This window comes from Neolamprologus brichardi, chromosome 5 (assembly GCF_056152115.1).
Source record: "Neolamprologus brichardi isolate AB-2024 chromosome 5, ASM5615211v1, whole genome shotgun sequence".
NCBI classification, from domain to species: domain Eukaryota; kingdom Metazoa; phylum Chordata; class Actinopteri; order Cichliformes; family Cichlidae; genus Neolamprologus; species Neolamprologus brichardi.
The window spans coordinates 24,814,967-24,833,220 of NC_142108.1; the positions used below are offsets into that span (position 1 = coordinate 24,814,967).

Consider the following 18,254-nt stretch of genomic DNA (forward strand, 5'->3'; position numbering starts at 1 on the left):
AATAGTTATTTCAGCTTTATTCAACTCACGGCTGAGCTGTTATTTTTCCATCCACTGTTTAAAATGTGTCACAAGATTAAAGAGTCATTACCTCCGACTCTTCCACCCAGTCATTCCTCTTTTATGTTTCATCTGCTAGGTGCAATAGAGTTGCGCCTCAGCGACATGGTGCGACCGGCAAAGTCATCCGGTAAGTGTACGATTTCGATGGCGAAAGATCGGGCCAGCCCTCGATTCTCGATCTTTCGTGCCAAGAAGATGAAGGGCTGGTGGCCCCTGACTCGTCCAAAGACCGCCGAGGACTTTGAGAGGGAGGAGAAGGAGAAGGAGGAAGCCAAAAAGAAGGGACGCAAAAAGAAAAAGAAGAACAAAGACAAGAGGAGCCAGTTGAGAGAGGAGGACATCCAGTACACTGACAGCATGGGCAACACTTTCCTGTTAATGGTACAAAAATCCATCTGAATCACTTGTTAGTGTAGAAAGAAGTTCAAGAAGCAGTAACTACATATTTAGTTAAATTACAGAACATTTGTGTCTGTTGGCACAAGAAGAGAAATTTAAACAGGGTTTTTAATTCTGCAGCAGCAAAAGCTTTTTTCCACTTTTGGCCTTCTGGTCTTTGAGTTTATAACGGCAAATGAAGAAAATGAATTTTATTTAACACAAACTTGTCTCTATGAAGGGAAAAGTGGAGGCGGAGCTTCAGCTGGTGACATTGGAGCAGGCGGAGGCCAACCCTGTGGGTCGGGCACGCAAGGAGCCAGAGCCTCTGGACAAACCAAAGTACTGCGTGCACTACCACAGACACACTACAACTCTTTTTTTTTTCAAGTTAATATATTTATACACTTGAATACTCTCTTATAACTGTCTTTAACTTCCTTTGTTTCATCTCTAAATTTCCCTGATTAATGTAACTAAAACCATTTTCTTTTTTTTTGACTGATCTCTTTAGTGGTTGCTACAGCAGCTCATTTGCCTCCATCCCCGCTATCTCCAGCATCTTCCTCTTTCCAGCTAATCCTCTGCATGTCCTCTTTTACTACTCCAAGAACCTTCTCTATAGTCTTCTTCTTTTCCTCCTTTTTGCCAGCTCCATATTGAGCATCCTTTATCAAGTATATCCACTCTCCCTCCTTTGCACATGTCCAAACCATCTCAGTCTTGTCTCTCTACCTTTGTCTCCAAACCGCTCAGCCTGATCTGTTTCTTTGATGTACTAATTTTGTAATCCTGTTGTTTCTGGTCACTAGCAGGGAAAGTTTGTTTTGTGGTAAAACACTGATGTTTTGAATTTGGTGTGACCCAGCCTGTAGGCTTCCACAGCCCAGGCGTGAACACATATAAACTGTCTTCTGTTGTCTCTCCAGTCGTCCCACCACCAGCTTCGCCTGGTTCGTCAACCCGATGAAGACCTTCGTCTTCCTCATCTGGAAGAAATACAAGAAGTATATCATTGCTCTGATTATCATCACCATCCTCACGCTTTTCATCGTCCTCATTGTCTACACAATGCCACAGCAAATCAGCTCTCTCATCATCAAGGGGTAAAGAAATGGATGGCTGGTTGTTGACCTGACCTGGCCCAGCGTCCTTTTTATTCCTCACTTCTGTGTACCTAATCTGTATAACAGGTGATTTAATGTATTTATCCTGACTGCACTACATATTCAAAGAGATGTTTTACGTTTGAATGAATCCATCCTCAGAGGAAATTAAATCTCTTTCCTCAGTTTGAAACCACACTGATCTTATTTACTAGGGGTGCAACAATACTCATATCAATATTGAACTGTTCGATACAGTGCTTTCGGTTCAGTACGCATGTGTATCGAACAATACAAATTTTTAATTTATTTTATCAACTTTTCTTCTGACGATGCTGTCTGTGTTGAGCGCTCAGTGGATCTGCACTTGACAGTGCAGCCTAGGCGGAGTAGTCGAACGCAGATTCACTGAGCGCAGGGCAAGCTAGCAAGATAGAAGCTAAGCTAGTTGCAACATGGCAAATTGAACCTCCCCCACCCTCATTCAGATCTGGTGTTTGGAACTATTTTGGTTTTCATGTGATGTATGACCCTGAAGGTAAGCGCCTCATGGACAAAAGTAAAACGGTATGTCGGATGTGCCACGCAATGCTCTACATTGGTGGGAACTAGTGCATTAGCGCAGTTAGCTCGTTAACGGAGATTTGCCGTGTGGTGGCGTTAACGTCATTTTAACGAGATTAACGCTGACAGCACTAGTGGGAACACAAGGAATATGACCGCACATTTACTCTGACATCATCCTAGTGCAAAGACAAGTGGAAGCAGATAAAAACAACAAGCACGCATGCTACAAACTTTACCCGAGTCATTTAGACAGCAGTTAGCACATGATTCTCCTTATGGGGACCTGATATGTTTAATATGCTGCTGAGAATATAGCCCAGAAGAAGCGTATAGTATAGCTTTTATTTTGGAAAGAGCCATTTCTCTGTAATAAACTCTCTTTTCCAAAGATGAGTGATTCCTTGATCAGATAGATTTATTTATTTTTATTACTTTGTTGTTTCAGCAACATTAAATTTAAAAACTGTACTTTTGAGTTAAAATATTATAATTATAAGTTAAAAATATTGAACCTGACACCAAAGTACCCAACCGAACCATGAATTTTGTGTATTGTTGCACCCCTATTATTTACATGTATTTTATGAACTGTAAAATTGCGGAAACCTGATGTAACAAATAAGTATGTATGTTAAAATAAAACACTTTTCTATTCATTGTAATACGTCTAATATTGTGTATTATGCATAGTTAGGTTTATATTGGTGTTATAATTTGAAGGTAAGTCAAATAAGTACATAACCTTCTGGCATTTAGCAGTGAAGTCACAGACTGCAGACAGATGCAACGATCATACTCCATGAAATAGTTCCCATTCTTGCTGTGGGGCACATTTGAAGCCAATAAAGCTGCAAAAGTTCTTATTTTCCAGGGATTATATACCAATTAAAATAAATTATGAATACTAAAAGTTATTTTTGCAAATAGATCCGCCTGGACACTGGGTTCTTAAATCTAAATATAGTGAAAGTTACTCCTATTTTCAAAGTTCTCGATCAGAGTATTTTCTCCATTGTCATCTTAACTTTGATCATGAATGCAGATGGACCTGACTAAGAAACCGATAGAAGCCGCATGTAGCAACCTGTCATTCATATGGTGGTGCCGCCCTTAAAGATACCCTGCATTATTGTCATGCTGGACACTGATAGGAACCCTCTTTTACAAAATGAACATGCATTCAATGAGACAACAAACTGATCAGGAAAGGATTTAATAACAGCACGCATTCATGACACCAAGGATCTTTTACTTTTACATTTACTTCTATGTAACTCCTGCTTGCTGTCAGAATTAACAGGTTTAAGGTTAGACCTGAAAGTTCCACCAAATGATCAAACGAAACCTGCAGAGTCCCAGTGAAGGAGATTAACTTTAATTTGCTTTTAATTCTATCCAATTTGGCAGTTTTTCTGGCTTCTTTTATGCACAAATTTGGTGTGCTAATTGTAGTGGGATCAGCGTCACAGCAGCACTGAGAGCTATACGATTTCTCAGTAACTGAAAGACAAAGCAATTTGCACCAAAACAATCTGAATTGAATGTCAGCTACAACAGATTCCTTACATAACGGATGGTTCTATTTCTGTGCTGCATTAAGCAATCTGTTTATGTCAAAGACAATGGCACAGAGTATAATTGCTGCTACATCGGCATCCAGCATCTACTATACAAGTAATACATGCAATGTAGTCCTATATACACAGAACATACAGCATGCTATGTAATAGTGGTCTCATACATTAGGCCTTCTACATAACGTAATAGAAGAAAAAGATTTAAAGCTGCAATAATGCTGAAGGAAATTACCAACAGGAAAGTTAATTTCGTGAATGTTAGTGTATTTGGGTTGCGCTGTAAACTTTTGACTTTGATACATTTTTAAGTGTATCTGCCATTTCCTGTTTTTGCTCCTGGCAGATCATCCAAATAAGGTAAAAAAAAAAAAAAAAAAACCATAAAAGCTGAATCTGCAGTTCAGGAATTTAATACTTGGTTCTCCAGATATTTTTCCAAAATATTTGACTCTATAGACAGCTAAGACAACGTGGTAAGGATTTGTCAGTGCTGATTTCTGATCTCTGCTTAAGTAATTTCTCCATCTTCTGTCATTGTGCCTATTAACAGCTATCACAGCAGAAAATTCAAGTTTTTTAAAATTCTGTAGAAAGGTGAGAAACAACATAATTATGAAGTGAGATGCCACGTCTCTACTCACTGTGGTTATGCAGAAAACCACAGTTTCTTCCCTTCCAAAAATAAGTTGTGAAATTAGATTAAGTCATTCAAAATTAATTGGCTGGGATTTGAACTGCAGGGACAGAAATGGGGCTGCCTCTGTGTAGAAGTTCTTGCACTGAAGTTATAGAGCACACATCATTTCTGTCATAACGACACATTTAGTCTGGTGTAGGAGAATTTTGCTACATCTTCATTTAAAAAGATGTACTGTTTTCTAGCTTGACTATCATATTTTCTTGGAAAAAGGCTCAATATCACACCTAACTTCAACAGTGGGACATTTTATTATCCCATATCTAAAACAGGCATCAAAGAACTTTGGATGTTTCCTCTTTGTTAGGGGTATTTAAGTAATACGCTGCACTCAGCTGTCAGACTTCATTCTTATCTTCTGTCAGATCAACAGGAAGTTGGAAGTAGCTTGTTTATAGCGGTTTGCTCTGATTGTTTCCCCTAAAACTATGATAATGATGGTTGATGCCAAGACAAACTTTGGCTTTTTGCCTCAGACACTACAAAGGAAATTATGTCAGAAGACGAATAAGAGGCTCAGTCGATACGAATAATTGGTAGTTCACGTCAGTGAACTGAGGCGACCGTGTAAAGAAGAGTGGACCAAAGTTCCTGCACAACAAGAAAGACCGATAAAGTCATACAGAAAACTTCAAGTTATTGCTGCTAAATTATGGGTCGTTCACAGAACTGGAGCGAGTCCAATGGACCTTAACTTTTAACATGCCTGTATACACTCTATGGATCCACTGGTGCAACAGATCCAATATCAGCAGATACCAACATCTGTCTGATAACATTATATCAGCGAATAAGATGACATTTACTTACGTCATTAGACAACAACTGAACCTTGCTATCGCAAACCAATTTAATCTATTTGGGTTTTTTTTTTTTTTTGGTTTGTTTTACTGAAAACGAGTCTAAAAAAGCACAAACATGGATTTTCAGATTGTGGGGTCTTTGAGTAGCTAATCCTGTTTTTATGGTTCCTTTTCTTTTGGAACTAACTTTAAAAAAATGGCCGTTTGTGGAAATGTAACTCCGTTTGAGTGAATTAAGCGAACAACGAGAGGACGCAGGTGTAACGAGCTGAGGTTTATTTGGAGGAGCAGGCGTTTCACACTCCTCCCGGTCAGCAGTGCGCGCGGCCGCGACAGAGGGCTCCGCCGCTGTACACCGTGAACGCGCCTCTCCATGCGGTTTAAATAAAGGAGCAAAAGCAGGAAAAGAAATATCTGTGACGAGAAGACATGAAGCTGCGGCTGAAGCCGAGAGCAGAAGCCGCTTTTATTGTCTCATCTGAGCCCGGAACCGGTGCCCGGCGGGTCCGGTTCTCCTCTCCTCTCCTCCGCTCTTTGTCAGCGGGTTCACACACTGACCACACACGGGCGGGTTTGCTGGTTTTCTCTCAATGAAGACGCTCTATCGGAGACCGACTCGATCTTAGGACGTCAGTGAACCGGCGGCGTTTTAATCTTTTGGTTGTTTCGTACAGAGAGGCTGGTGGGCTTTCATCTGCTGGTGGGTTTAGCCACCTTTGTTTGGAGAAAAGAAGCTGATGCTGCGGTTCACTCACACTGACGGAGGAGGAATCACCCAGCAGGTCTTTAATTACCCATTTCTTTTTTTAAATCAGCCAGTTGATGCTAGTTTCTCTTACCGGGACTGTGGGAGTCTGGACGTACCACTGATGGGCTCGTTTCAGCTGTATTTTTAATTTTTGTGTGTTGTTGGTGACTCTACGTTGCGCTTGGTGTCCTCGGTCTTTTGTGTGGAACTGGTCTGTCAGTTCCGGACTGTCCTGGTTCTCTCCCGGTCCTTACCGGCCTCGGGAGCACAATGCCGGAGTGTGTGTCGGTATCAGAGTTCGTCCAGGAGGTTCAGGAGGACTGGAACTCTCCCACTACCTCCTCTTTCACCTCCAAGATGATCAGCTGCAGAAACACAGTCTACCTGCTGGAGGAGGTCAGTACTGACAGAGGAGGGGTAGCAGGTAGTGGTAGCAGTCTGAAGATGCTTATCGTGCAGATTCAACAGGACGGGTGTAGGCTACCTGATGAATGAGATTATCCGTACACGGTAAATTGACTATTTGGCTTCTAGTCTACATTCATGGCCGGACTAAAGTGCTCAGTGTCCCCCGGGGAAAATGAGCAGCTGTGGCCCCCAATCAATCCTTCATACCAACCCCTCTTTGTGTGAAATGTACAGTTTTTCCTTTTAACCCTGTCTCCTACAAATGACAACATTTTTATATTATTTGCATGTGATTAACAAAATCATAAAGGCCTTTGCACATTAATTGTTTATACATACTTACTGTAGATGATAAATGCATGAAACAGTTTATTCCTTTTAAAATTCTTCTTGGTACAAAAAAAATGTAACCGATTTAAATTTGTCTCCTTGTGAAGCACAGCACAGCCTTTCTGCTGTGTTTAGATGGTTCCCTGGTAGTCCTGCTTTGACTAATGCATTTTAAAACCTCAAACTTGCAAAGAGAGCAAGTATCAACTTGTGTGTCAAAGTATAACAGCCTTTATATCGACGATCATCGCTGTGAAGAGAGTTGGGTCAAAGAACTACGACACGGAGTGTGCAGTAATTCATGAAGTTATGCACTATGAATTTATTGCCATTGACGGGTTTCCATTAACTAACGATGACCCCTGGTGCTTAGTGTTGTTGGCTTTTCAGCTTGCTATTCACAATTTCATTTAAATGTCTGTGCTACTTATCCCAACCTTTTGACACAAACAAAGACTCACCACCACTCTTGTTAAACAGACTAATCCACATTATAACACACAGTTCTGATGGTTGGACTGTTTTACCTTGATATGTCTTTTAACATTTGTTTAGTCACAAGTCTGACGACATCATGGTTTAGAAATATTATCCATTGAGCGGCTCCAGAACTCTCGCTGCTGTGCAGGTGTTTCATTATTTTCACTAATTTTCAGGGCAATTTATGAAAGAAGTTGCCTCTATATAATGCTATTGCAAGAAGCTTTTGACTGTCATGACTGGGTTTCATGACACCAGCTCAACACTTGGTTCTATAGGAGTACAATGCAGGCCTCATACATGGTTTGTATGCCCGCACCTCCTTCACCACCACCACTGCCTCCAGCTGTTTTCAAGCATCATACTGAAGCATTCCCAAGCCAAATGAGATGCACAATTCTCCAGGAAGGCATCCTGGTCAAATTGCCCAAACCCCTTCAGCTGTTTTATTTTAACAGCAGTGATTGAGCTTGTCGCCATTATATCGAGATTAAAGCCGCTGTAGACAAAAGCTGTGTAAACTGGGCAGCGTTTTGACAGGTGACAATCATTTTTACTAGTTCAGATATATTCTTAGTTACTGCGTACAGAAAAAGTAATGCATTCGTGTATTACTGTACTTTGAGGAAAGTATCAGATTCATTATCAAAAAGCAATCTACTCAACTGTTTGCTAAATTCGTGCATTGTTTTTAATGACTATACTAGAGCTACATCTTCCATGTTTTACTTATTAATCAAAAACATGAATCTTCTTATTTACTGTCAATCGCCCTTTGAGCAAACATGCTTATTGGTGAAGAAATGTGATCATTTCTGTTAGACAAATGCTTCGGTGACTGAAGTAAGTCCAGCTTTTGTACTTCATTCACAATCAAAGTGTTGCTGTCACTTTGAGTTTTTGGAGGAAGACACAGAATCATGCTATGCAAAATTTGTCAAAACACAAGGGGTGCAAATGGTTCTTTAGATCAGCAGATTGGTAGCATGGCTAATTAGCACAAAGCTGTTCCTTAACTACTACTCATCTTATATTTGCAGATATGTTGTTTACAGCCTTTCAGAACATCCTTGAATTAAAACAAAAAACAGACTGTATCTCACTACGAAGTTTGACTAAAATACCATTCTGCAGTAACAGCAGTTTCTTTTCCATTTGTCTGCCACGACTTTCATATCACCCTTATAGTTTGCAGTGTACTTCCAGGATTTCAGAAGGAAACGCGGCACAAAATCATGAAATGTTTACATCCGAGTTTTGTCTAAACCTCCCTTTGCATGCATATTTGCATGCAAAGGACATTTTGGACCCTTCATCCGTAGACTCAATGGACTGAAGCCCTTTAAATATTTACATATACAGAAGTAATTTCTTGATGTTAAAGTGATTATAAAATGTTCTAACTTTAGACCTAATCTACTAAAGGTCTTAAACAGTTTGTAAATTTGCTCTGCTACTGTGTGAGGTCTGAGAGCTTGAATGGGGATGCCCCTCAAGCCAGCAGTTGAGCTACTGACCCAAAGTCTGGCCTCAAAAACACTGCCCTTCTGCCCCAAACATGTACCCCCAACAGTGTCGGCATATGTTACCATGGCAACATATTAATCATTCACAGCTATGGTTATTTGATGATAAGGAGAAGGGGCCAGAGGGATAATTATTTAAAGGATGTTCTAGCTTGCACACTGGTGCTGCATTCAAAGGAGGTTGAAAAACTGTAAATTACAGATTTAATTTTATAATTTCTAATTAAATATCAATTTTTTTTTTTTAGAATAAACACCCATATGGTGGCATACCACTTGTTTATAGTGACATTTATTTTATGTGTGGAAAGTTTTAAAGCCACGAATAATAAGCAACATATAGACAGTCCAAGCAACAGGCATAGATAAATGTTATTTCACTGTTTGACAATAAAGTAGAGCATATTATTAATGCTATGAATACCTCAAAATCTGCTGCAGATAGGGTCATTTGTTTAGTTCCTGTCATATTTTTTGCATAATTATCACTTTTCTTTAATTTTAATGGCATTTATGTCAACATCTAGGTCATAAGTACACCTTTGAAAGATGAATGTGAAAAAAATAAATGATAAAATTTGAAATTTTTGGTGGTTTATTGACATAACCCTAACATTTCCAACTGCAATAATAACAAGCATCAATCATCATTTCCACACTCAAGTTATAGTGTCAAAAAAAAAGTACTTAATAATCAATAAGAAGCAGCAGCGCATGAAAACTGGCAGCCACCATCTTTCTCTTCCAAGTGACATTAGAGTCCTACGAATGGTCGCCTTCCCTTTGCAGTAATGTGGATTTAATATATGGTCTGACACATTCAGAAATAATCATGTAGAAATCGTTATACAAACTATTAACCTGTTAATAACTGCTGAAGGTAAAAAATTAAAATCTTCTCAGAATGGGGAGAAGAGCTTCACTGTGGAGTTTCATGTGGAGATTTTTAGTGATCAGACGATGGTTCTCACACAGGAACGTTGATGTCATCAAGCGATATCATCAAGTTTGTCCTCTGTGTGTTGAGTCAGCAGGTGAATTACTACCACCTCCCCTTCATGCACATGTACACACACATGCACACACTGCAGGTCCACACACTCTTTATTAATGTGTGTATGTTTTTTTTTTTTTTTTCTTCCAGGTTCTGGACAGCGACAGGTTGGTGCTACAGAAGATGAAGAAAGCTGCAAAAGCCAAATACACATCAGGTCAAGGTACACACCCCAAAATACACACACACACACACACACATGCACATCCCCGTATTGTTCCCTTTACTAACAGCATTTCTGTGTCAGAACACGTGTCTCATTTGGAGCAGTACATTAACGCGATGGAGAAGCTGTCGGTCAACTGTCACTCAAATGGAGAGACGGAGGTTGGCTCCGCCTTCTGCCGCCTGGCGGACTTTTCCAAAGAGCTTCTCTCTCCCATGAAAAACCTGGTGAGTGATAGCAACAAAACACCTCCAGCTGATGAGTTTCTACTTCAGTTTGAAAAAACCCTTAAAATGAGTCTTTGCTCTAGTTTGAAAATGTCTGCCTCCTTCCTTTACAGAAAGCCCCATGCAGAGGAGCGCATAATGAGTTCATCTGCAAAATGATTGACTGACCAGCATCAGCTACATGATTAAATACAGACTTTTTGGTTATGTGTTATGGCGAGTGTATTTTATTATCATTTATTGTCCAGTTATTCTGGGGTTTGAAAATGAGGTACTCATATTTTGATTGCTTTACTTAAATCCAGTGTGTTGGTGTACAGAAGCAACATTACTGTCACTGTCCGATTAAGGACCTAACTTAAGACCAAACTGTAGTTCTAATTACTATACATCTGGACGGCAGTAGACAGTAGTCAGCTCGTGACACAATCCTTGTGTCATATGGTTTTGTGCTCTCTGTCAAAGTCATAATCACCTAAACTGTCTTAATGTTTTTCATGTTAAGCAGTTCATAGTGTTACACATGATGGCTTTGAGCAGTATGTGTTTTTCCCTTTAGATAACTTATGTTTCTGTGTGTTCAGCTAAAGAGCATGCTCCACAACATCAACTTCTTCTTGGACTCTCTGGTTAAAGGAGACCTGAGGGAGGTGAAGGGGGTGAGGAAATTCATCTTTGCTTAGTGCATTCATACCACCTAAATAACTCATATGAACTATAACAGTCACGAGCCTCTGGCCAGTGTTTCTGTCAACATTTCACCAGAGTTCAGTCAAAAAAAAAGAATCTTTGTAGTCTTTTTTTATGGTTTAGCCTCAGGATGCTGCTGCTTGTGTTCAGTAAGGTTAATAATTCAAATTCCAGTTTCCTTCTGTGTCTCCTAGGATCTGAAAAAGCCTTTTGAAAGAGCGTGGAGGGATTATGAGAGCAGATTGTGAGTGACACTGAATTAACTTTTTTTATTTGCTAGTATCTAAGACTGGAAACTTTAATACATTTGTATTGGGGGCAGGAAGATTTTTAAATTAAAGTCTTCAAACTGTGTGTGCAGTAAACAGGTGGAGAAGGAGAAGAGGGAGTTAGCTCGGCAGTATGGGATGGTTAGGAGTGAGGTGAGCGGAGGAGAGATCGCAGAGGAGCTGGAGAAGGAGAGACGCTCCTTCCAACTGAGCATGTGTGAGGTCAGTGACTCTTCCCCTTCATTTCCACTTATTTTTTTTTTAAATGTGCAGCTTTCCTTCAACCGTTTCTTGTCTTTTTTCCTCAGTATCTAATTAGGGTCAATGAGATAAAGACGAAGCGAGGAGTCGACCTTCTGCAGAACCTCATCAAACACTACCATAGCCACAACAAGTAGGAGCTCACACAAACACAGCTTTGGCAAAGCTACATACAGTAAACTGGAATGGTGCGATTTACTACATCTTTATGTTTGTGTTCAGTTTCCTGCAGGAGTGTGTTTCCACCACTCAGAGGCTGAAGCAGTACATGGATGAGCTCAACGGAGTCCTGACCACGGTACAGGAAGTGCTAACAGCAGCAACACTAGCAGCAGCCTTTAAGTGCAGCTGGCAGACTGTTAATGATTTGCACAGAGATTAAAATCAAGTCATTTACTTTTAAAAAATTATTATTATGAAGAATACAACATACAGAATAGAGAGGGACATTACATGAAGTAAGAAATTAAGTGATTTACTCTGATTTGACTCTCCTTTTGGAGCCAGCCTTGAGGAACTATACTTTGCCGCTTGGTTGTGCCCTGTCTCTGCAGTCACATGATCAAAACTCATCCATTCATACAGTAACTGATCAGCTCCAGCTCTCTACATATGTAATATACCATGAGAAGTAAACTTGTGATGATTTACTCCAAAATTAAAAATGGAAATTTGCTGAGTGAGATTTGGACGGTGTAAGCGCAGCAGCAGCATGTGTTCCTGGATTAGCTGAGCTCTGCAGGTGAGCTGTTTGTGTGTGCAGGTGAAGCAACGTCAGGATGAGGAGAAGAGACAGCTGTGCACACTCAGAGATCAGCTGAGGCCGGTCGTCCACACGGAGCAGGTCAGAGACACAGACACATATGTGGGCTATATCGCCGTTTGGACATGCAAAATAATGAATGTGTGTCTGCACATGTGTGTGCGCGTGTAGGACTCTTTACCTAAGCAGGTGTACAATATGCATCAGCTGCTGGGAGACAAACAGTACGGGACGGAGAGAACGGGATTCCTCTACAAGAAGAGTGACGGGTAAGCACACAACATAAAATAACCTGCACGCCTTTTTAAAAATTTCCAAAGCAGTGCAATAAGTTAAATGCCTCAATTACTCTTAATGTGCATACTGCATTGAAATATAAAGGTATTCATTTTTTCCCCAGGTAGTACAAGTAGTACATGAGACTGATTTTTTTCAATAGCAGTTTTTTAAAAATTCATTTAAATTTAAAAAACAAACGGTACCAAAGTGTTGATAAAATAGGGCAACTCATATAAACAATGTTAAATTGTTAAAAATATCTTCACCTTGACCAACATTTGTTCCTCGACATTAATAACGCATTTAGAAAAATGTATCTGACTTGTGCTCTTAATGGAGTGTCCTTAAGCTTTTTGGAGCTACTGACTGTTTGAATTTGAATAGTTCTTGGACCACTTAACCAACATCGGCCTGCAGCCGTTGGTTTAATGTTGTTATATAATCATGGTCATTGCATCATCTCCTTTTAAAGGCTTGTGTCTCATAGCTTAAGGCACTCTTTTATTCTCACTTTTCTTTCTAATATTGTGGCGTCTTTACCCTACAAAATGAAGTGCCTTGAGGCAGCTGTTGTGAACTGGCGATATAGATATTGAACTGACAAGGAGCGACATTGCACATGTGCTGGATTCGTACTGGTCAACGTTTTCCAAAATATTTATGTTGGATGGGGGAAGATGCTGCATTTATTGTGAAAATCAGGGAACAGAACTCTGTGTGCACCTACAGGCTGTATATAAAACATGGCTGTAGATTTCGGGTTTGAAAGGAAGTTTAAAGGGAGAGTACCTCAAACGTATGCTTTTCTAAGGCCTCAGTTACACATGCGACTGGTTAGCGACCCACTGGAGACCTAAGTTTGCTAGGGAAAATGTGTATTCCCTGGCAGTTACTAATTTGCTGTAGACAAGTATGTGTTTCAAGCAAATGAAGGGCTACTCTGGCAATCTGCTAATCACCAAAACTATAGGTGGTCTTCCTTATTGATAAGTTGCACTAAGACACTTGGTGATAGTCAGTGCTATTAGGATCACTAAAAGGACTAAAACTGTGTTTGTGTTACAGGTTGAGAAAAATGTGGCAGAAGAGGAAATGTTCAGTTCACAACTGTTACCTGACCATCGCGCATGCTACTGTGAGTGCGTGTGTATAAATGTATAAAGAGATAAAAACAGCAGGAAAAATCTGTGTGGCTTAGTTCTCTTTGCTGTCTTTGTTTGTTTTTTTTAATTAACTGAATCTTATCAGCAGCGTTCTTTCTGCTTTTCAGCCGAACAAACCTCCCACCAGACTCAACCTGCTCACCTGTCAGGTTAAACCCAGCGTGGAGGATAAGAAATGCTTTGACCTTATCTCTCGTAAGTGTCACTAAACGCTATTCTACATGTAAACTGAAGTCGTACATAATTTAACACAAGATAAACCTGTATGCATCCAAATATAAATTTAAGTTAAATGCATGTAATCGGTATTATGTACTGTATAAATACGTCTCTGTAAGTATAAGAAACACTTTTTCCTGCAGATAATCGGACCTACCACTTCCTGGCTGAAGATGAAGCTGAGTGTGTGGCGTGAGTAAAACTTTCTTCGGGCAGGTTGTTAATGGGCTACTCTGCCAAGTTTACACGTACAGTATGAGTTATGTTTCTGCAGGTCTTGGGCAGTATGATTGCACATGTGACACTAGACACTAAACATTACAAGTCTGAAAATGTTTAGTTAGACAGAAGGGGAGTTTCCTTTGCTGCTCTACCTTTCAGCCTTAAACTATATTAGCTGCTAATTTCGGGGGAGATCTGCATCTTTAATTAAACAAAGTATATACAAAACGCACTGTTTAGATCAAGAGTCAAATCATTGACCTCGCTGTTGCAAAACAAATGTTCAGCCTTTTTTGGCTGGAAACGGTATTAAGTTTAGTGAGCAATGGACTGCTTATGGTCCTGAATGAAGCACAAACTTTGCACCTAAAGAAGTGAGATGCATGTCTCTTGAAACGCTGTCATAGAGAAGTTGGACTGAGATGTCAGCGGCCGTGTTTGTTTTTAATATAGTAATGGTGGTAAATTGTTGGACTACTTTTTTCTTGTGGTGCTCACATAATCTTGGCTCTGAAAATGAGAACACATTATTAAGAAGTGTTGTTTGTTTTCAGCTGGATGTCGGTGCTCACTAACAGCAAGCAGGAGGCTCTGAGTATGGCTCTGGACGGAGGAAGAAAAGGGGGAGGAGGGAGTGAGAGCAGCGTGGAGGATCTGACCCGAGCCATCACCGATGACATCAAACGGATGCCGGGAAACAACAGCTGCTGTGACTGCGGCGCACCAGGTAATCAAACCAACAAAGTACACTAGATGTTATGCCGAAGAAATTACTGGATTAATTGTGTCATATTTAATCAAGTAAATAATTGACAGATTATTTTGTGGCAAATAAGACAGCTGAATGAACAGCTTAGTTTAATTCCAAGCTTGTATTTAATATTTATCAGCTAAATGTTATATAATTTCTTATTAGCAGTCTGTATTTCTACAATCAGGTGGTTTGTGCCAAGGTAGGCTTTTAATGTGAAAAAATCTGCAGGAAGTATTCGGGTGAGCTCTCTCACTAAATGAAAATAAAACTGAAGTTGTCATTTTTGGCAACTTTAATCACATCGATAGCACTCTGGGCCCCCTTTCCTCCTCCTGTAAAACACATGTAAAAAACCTCGGTGTTACATTGATGGTTCTTTTAAATTGAATAAGCAGGTGAGTGCAGTAGTCCAGTCCTGCTTCTTTCAGTTTAGACAGCTAGCCAAGGTAAAGCCATACCTCCCGGCTAATGTCTTTGAATGTGTCATTCACCGTTTCCTTACTTGCAGATTGGACTACTGCAATTCATTGTATTTTAGCCTCGACCAGGCCTCCATTCATCGTCTTCAGATGGTCCAAAATGCAGCTGCTCGCCTGCTAACTGGTACCAACCGGAGAGAGCATATAACCCCAGTTTTAGCTTCTCTACACTGGCTTCCTGTCTCCTACAGGATCCAATTTAAACGTTTACTTTTTGTTTTTAAGTCGCTTAATGCCCGAGCCCCTTCTTACCTGTCTGAGCTCCTTTCTGTTAATGCTCCATGAAAAACCATGAGGTATAGCTCAAAATTAATGCTGTCCATCCCAAGGACTAATCTCAAATCTCATGGTGATAGAGCCTTCTCTGTGGCAGGTCCCAGACTCTGGAATAGTCTTCCCCTAAATATTAGATCTGCACAAACACTTGAGCAATTTAAATCACTACTAAAGACACATTTTTATGCCCTGGCTTTTAACACACTATGACCCAAGCATTTTGATCTTATTTTAATAGTTTTAGTTATTGTTTTAATTCTTTTATTGTCCCATCATTGTTTTATATTGTTATTATTGTTTTACATCGTTTCTTTTTAATGGCATTTTTATATTGTTAAGCACTTTTTGCAGCATCTTCTATCTGGAAATGTGCTATATAAATAAATTTGACCTTGACCTTTGACCTTGACCTCTCTTACTGTAGATCCTGGGTGGCTGTCGACAAACCTGGGTATCCTGACCTGTATTGAGTGTTCAGGCATCCACAGGGAAATGGGGGTCCACGTCTCCAGGATCCAGTCTCTGAGCCTGGATAGTCTGGGAACCTCAGACCTGCTGGTAGGTCAGACCTGTTAGCTAATGAGCGTATCAGTCATGCTTTCCAAGTGTAACTGGGTTCACTTCTGAAATGCTACTGTGCAGGGCATTTATATGTGCTCAGCTGAGAACTGTCATTAGCATGTGTCATAGTTTCAGTTAGCTTTGTGAACAGTTATCAAAGACATTTCTAGAGATAAACTCTCAGGTAGTTTCTACGTTTAGAGTTTTCCTGCTGTGCATTTCCATTGCTTTGCAGCTGGATCTTTAATATTTCAGTGCAGTGTGGTTTATTCTGACATATGTAATGTTACATGTTAGAAACTTGGTTATTTAATGTTAATTCAGAGAAGAGATTTATATCCATGCAAGACATAGTAAGTTCCAATTCTCAGTCAGCAGTGACCTCTGACAAACTGAAAAAGATTGTAACGTTACATCTTGATGCATTCTCAATCATCCAGGTAAGTAAATCCCCAAAAGTTGATTCTGTTCATCTGGGCGTAGCGTTTTCAGTGGGGGAAACGTTTCGTCACTCATCCAAGTGACTTCTTCAGTCATGACTGAAACTAGCCATGAGTACCGTTCACAGAGAGTGGGAATGGCTGCAATCACAGCATTGTAAGATGGCGAAAGATGTACCCTTAGGCCCCCTCCTCGATTCAGAGATTGTCTTTCACCTTTCACGTAAATGGCCTCCTTGGAACTGACCTCCCAGCCCATTGTTACTTTAGTGGTGCTAGTTTCAGTAATTATGCAAATGTACTGTTTATAAGGTTGGGGAAACCTGCAGTCAGCTGAGACTGAAGAAGTAACTTGGATGAGTGACGAAACGTTTCCCCCACTGAAAACGCTACGTCCAGATGAACACAATCAACTTTTGGGGATTTACTTACCTGGATGATTGAGAATGCATCAAGATGTAACGTTACAATCTTTTTCAGTTTGTCAGAGGTCACTGCTGACTGAGAATTGGAACTTATTGTGAACAGAATCAACATTTAACTCAATCCAGGTGGGATTTGGTAATGGACTGGCTTCTCATCTACTGAAGTGCATAATATTAATCATCTGGGTTTTCCTTTGTTAAATAGCTGAACACAGTGTAAACACAGTGTAGTGTCCCCCAACTAATCCAATCTATCTTATTCTGAGTTTAAAAATCATGATGATTCTTATTTTTGATACAATACCCACTGAATGGGTATTACATGGCCCTCATGTTGTTTGCCCTTGAGTGTGAGCTCTCTCTCTCTCTCTCTCTCACTGTATCTCCCAGTTGGCCAGGAATGTCGGTAATTCTGGTTTTAATGAAATACTGGAAGCCAACCTGCTGAGCCCGTCACTGAAGCCCTCTCAACACAGCCACATGTAAGAGACGGACACAGGTGCACACACTCAAAGGAAATATTTCACACTCTAACAAATCTGATGTTGTATATTTTTGACGTGCAGGCCGGAGCGCAAAGACTTCATCCTGTCAAAGTATCAAGATGTTAACTTTGTGAGGCGGAGTCATAGCTCTACTACGGCGCTGCGACTTCGTCTGCAAGAGGCGACCAAGAGCTGCGATATCTACACTCTGATCCAGCTGTACGCTCAGAGGGCAGAGCTGAGCCAGCCACTGCACGCACACATACAGGTAGCTAAACACACTTTATACAGGCACACTGATGTGCATGTTGGATTGCACGTACACACATACAGATATAAAAATCCCCAGGTATAATCAGCTACACGCGCACAGCTACATTAAGATGCAAGGTATTAATAATCTGGGAACAACATAATCTCAAGAGATTGTTTTCTTGCCATCAGGAGAAAGGGGAGACGGCGCTCCATTTAGCTGTCCTACTGGCTGACAGGACATCACTGCACATCCTGGACTTCCTGGCTCAGAACTGGTCAGTCTGCTATGGAAACCTTTGTTACACCTCAGTGTGTGTGTGTGTGTGTGTGTGTGTGTGTGTGTGTGCGCATACCTGTGTGTTTACCTGCATGTTTTTCTTTTTCTTTTTTGTCAGCTCCAATGTTGATATACAGACATCAGCGGGAAACACGGCGTTGCACTACAGCTGTCTACACAACAAGACCGACTGTGTGAAGCTGTTGCTGAGAGCCAGAGCCAACACACACATCAGTAATACACACACACACACACACACACACACACACACACACACACACACACACACACACACACACACACATC

The 18,254-nt window shown here is 40.5% G+C and overlaps 2 protein-coding genes and 1 long non-coding RNA gene across 5 annotated transcripts in view; 2 read left to right on the plus strand and 1 right to left on the minus strand.

Annotated features, from left to right (window-relative positions):
- fer1l4 (fer-1 like family member 4) overlaps nucleotides 1-1,851 on the plus strand; it is a 46,521-nt gene extending 44,670 nt beyond the window's left edge. Inside the window, exons 47-49 of the mRNA XM_087840896.1 lie at nucleotides 140-444; nucleotides 683-783; nucleotides 1,371-1,851. Coding sequence (XP_087697022.1) covers nucleotides 140-444; nucleotides 683-783; nucleotides 1,371-1,551 — 587 coding nt within the window. The 3' untranslated portion in view covers nucleotides 1,552-1,851. The remainder of the gene's footprint in view (nucleotides 1-139; nucleotides 445-682; nucleotides 784-1,370) is intronic.
- Nucleotides 1-2,376, minus strand: LOC148102793 (uncharacterized). The gene is made up of 3 exons (XR_015719044.1): nucleotides 2,351-2,376; nucleotides 1,177-1,430; nucleotides 1-302 (listed from the first exon to the last, which is right to left on the minus strand). It is a non-coding gene; the product is annotated as an uncharacterized LOC148102793 (long non-coding RNA).
- Nucleotides 1,928-18,254, plus strand: part of unm_sa1614 (un-named sa1614) — a 26,167-nt gene continuing 9,840 nt past the window's right edge. The window contains exons 1-19 of one of the 3 annotated variants that reach the window (XM_087840898.1): nucleotides 1,928-2,085; nucleotides 9,828-9,900; nucleotides 9,985-10,130; nucleotides 10,715-10,789; nucleotides 11,015-11,064; nucleotides 11,182-11,311; nucleotides 11,398-11,483; nucleotides 11,573-11,648; nucleotides 12,114-12,194; nucleotides 12,285-12,382; nucleotides 13,458-13,527; nucleotides 13,663-13,750; nucleotides 13,918-13,966; nucleotides 14,551-14,723; nucleotides 15,930-16,063; nucleotides 17,322-17,413; nucleotides 17,498-17,684; nucleotides 17,861-17,946; nucleotides 18,067-18,182. In XM_087840898.1, the coding sequence (XP_087697024.1) occupies nucleotides 2,074-2,085; nucleotides 9,828-9,900; nucleotides 9,985-10,130; nucleotides 10,715-10,789; nucleotides 11,015-11,064; nucleotides 11,182-11,311; nucleotides 11,398-11,483; nucleotides 11,573-11,648; nucleotides 12,114-12,194; nucleotides 12,285-12,382; nucleotides 13,458-13,527; nucleotides 13,663-13,750; nucleotides 13,918-13,966; nucleotides 14,551-14,723; nucleotides 15,930-16,063; nucleotides 17,322-17,413; nucleotides 17,498-17,684; nucleotides 17,861-17,946; nucleotides 18,067-18,182 (1,822 nt within the window). In that variant the 5' untranslated portion in view covers nucleotides 1,928-2,073. Of the gene's footprint in view, nucleotides 2,086-5,553; nucleotides 6,336-9,827; nucleotides 10,131-10,714; nucleotides 10,790-11,014; nucleotides 11,065-11,181; nucleotides 11,312-11,397; nucleotides 11,484-11,572; nucleotides 11,649-12,113; nucleotides 12,195-12,284; nucleotides 12,383-13,457; nucleotides 13,528-13,662; nucleotides 13,751-13,917; nucleotides 13,967-14,550; nucleotides 14,724-15,929; nucleotides 16,064-17,321; nucleotides 17,414-17,497; nucleotides 17,685-17,860; nucleotides 17,947-18,066; nucleotides 18,183-18,254 lie in introns of those variants that run through there. The other 2 variants (XM_006782944.3, XM_087840897.1) reach the window with 2 other exon arrangements.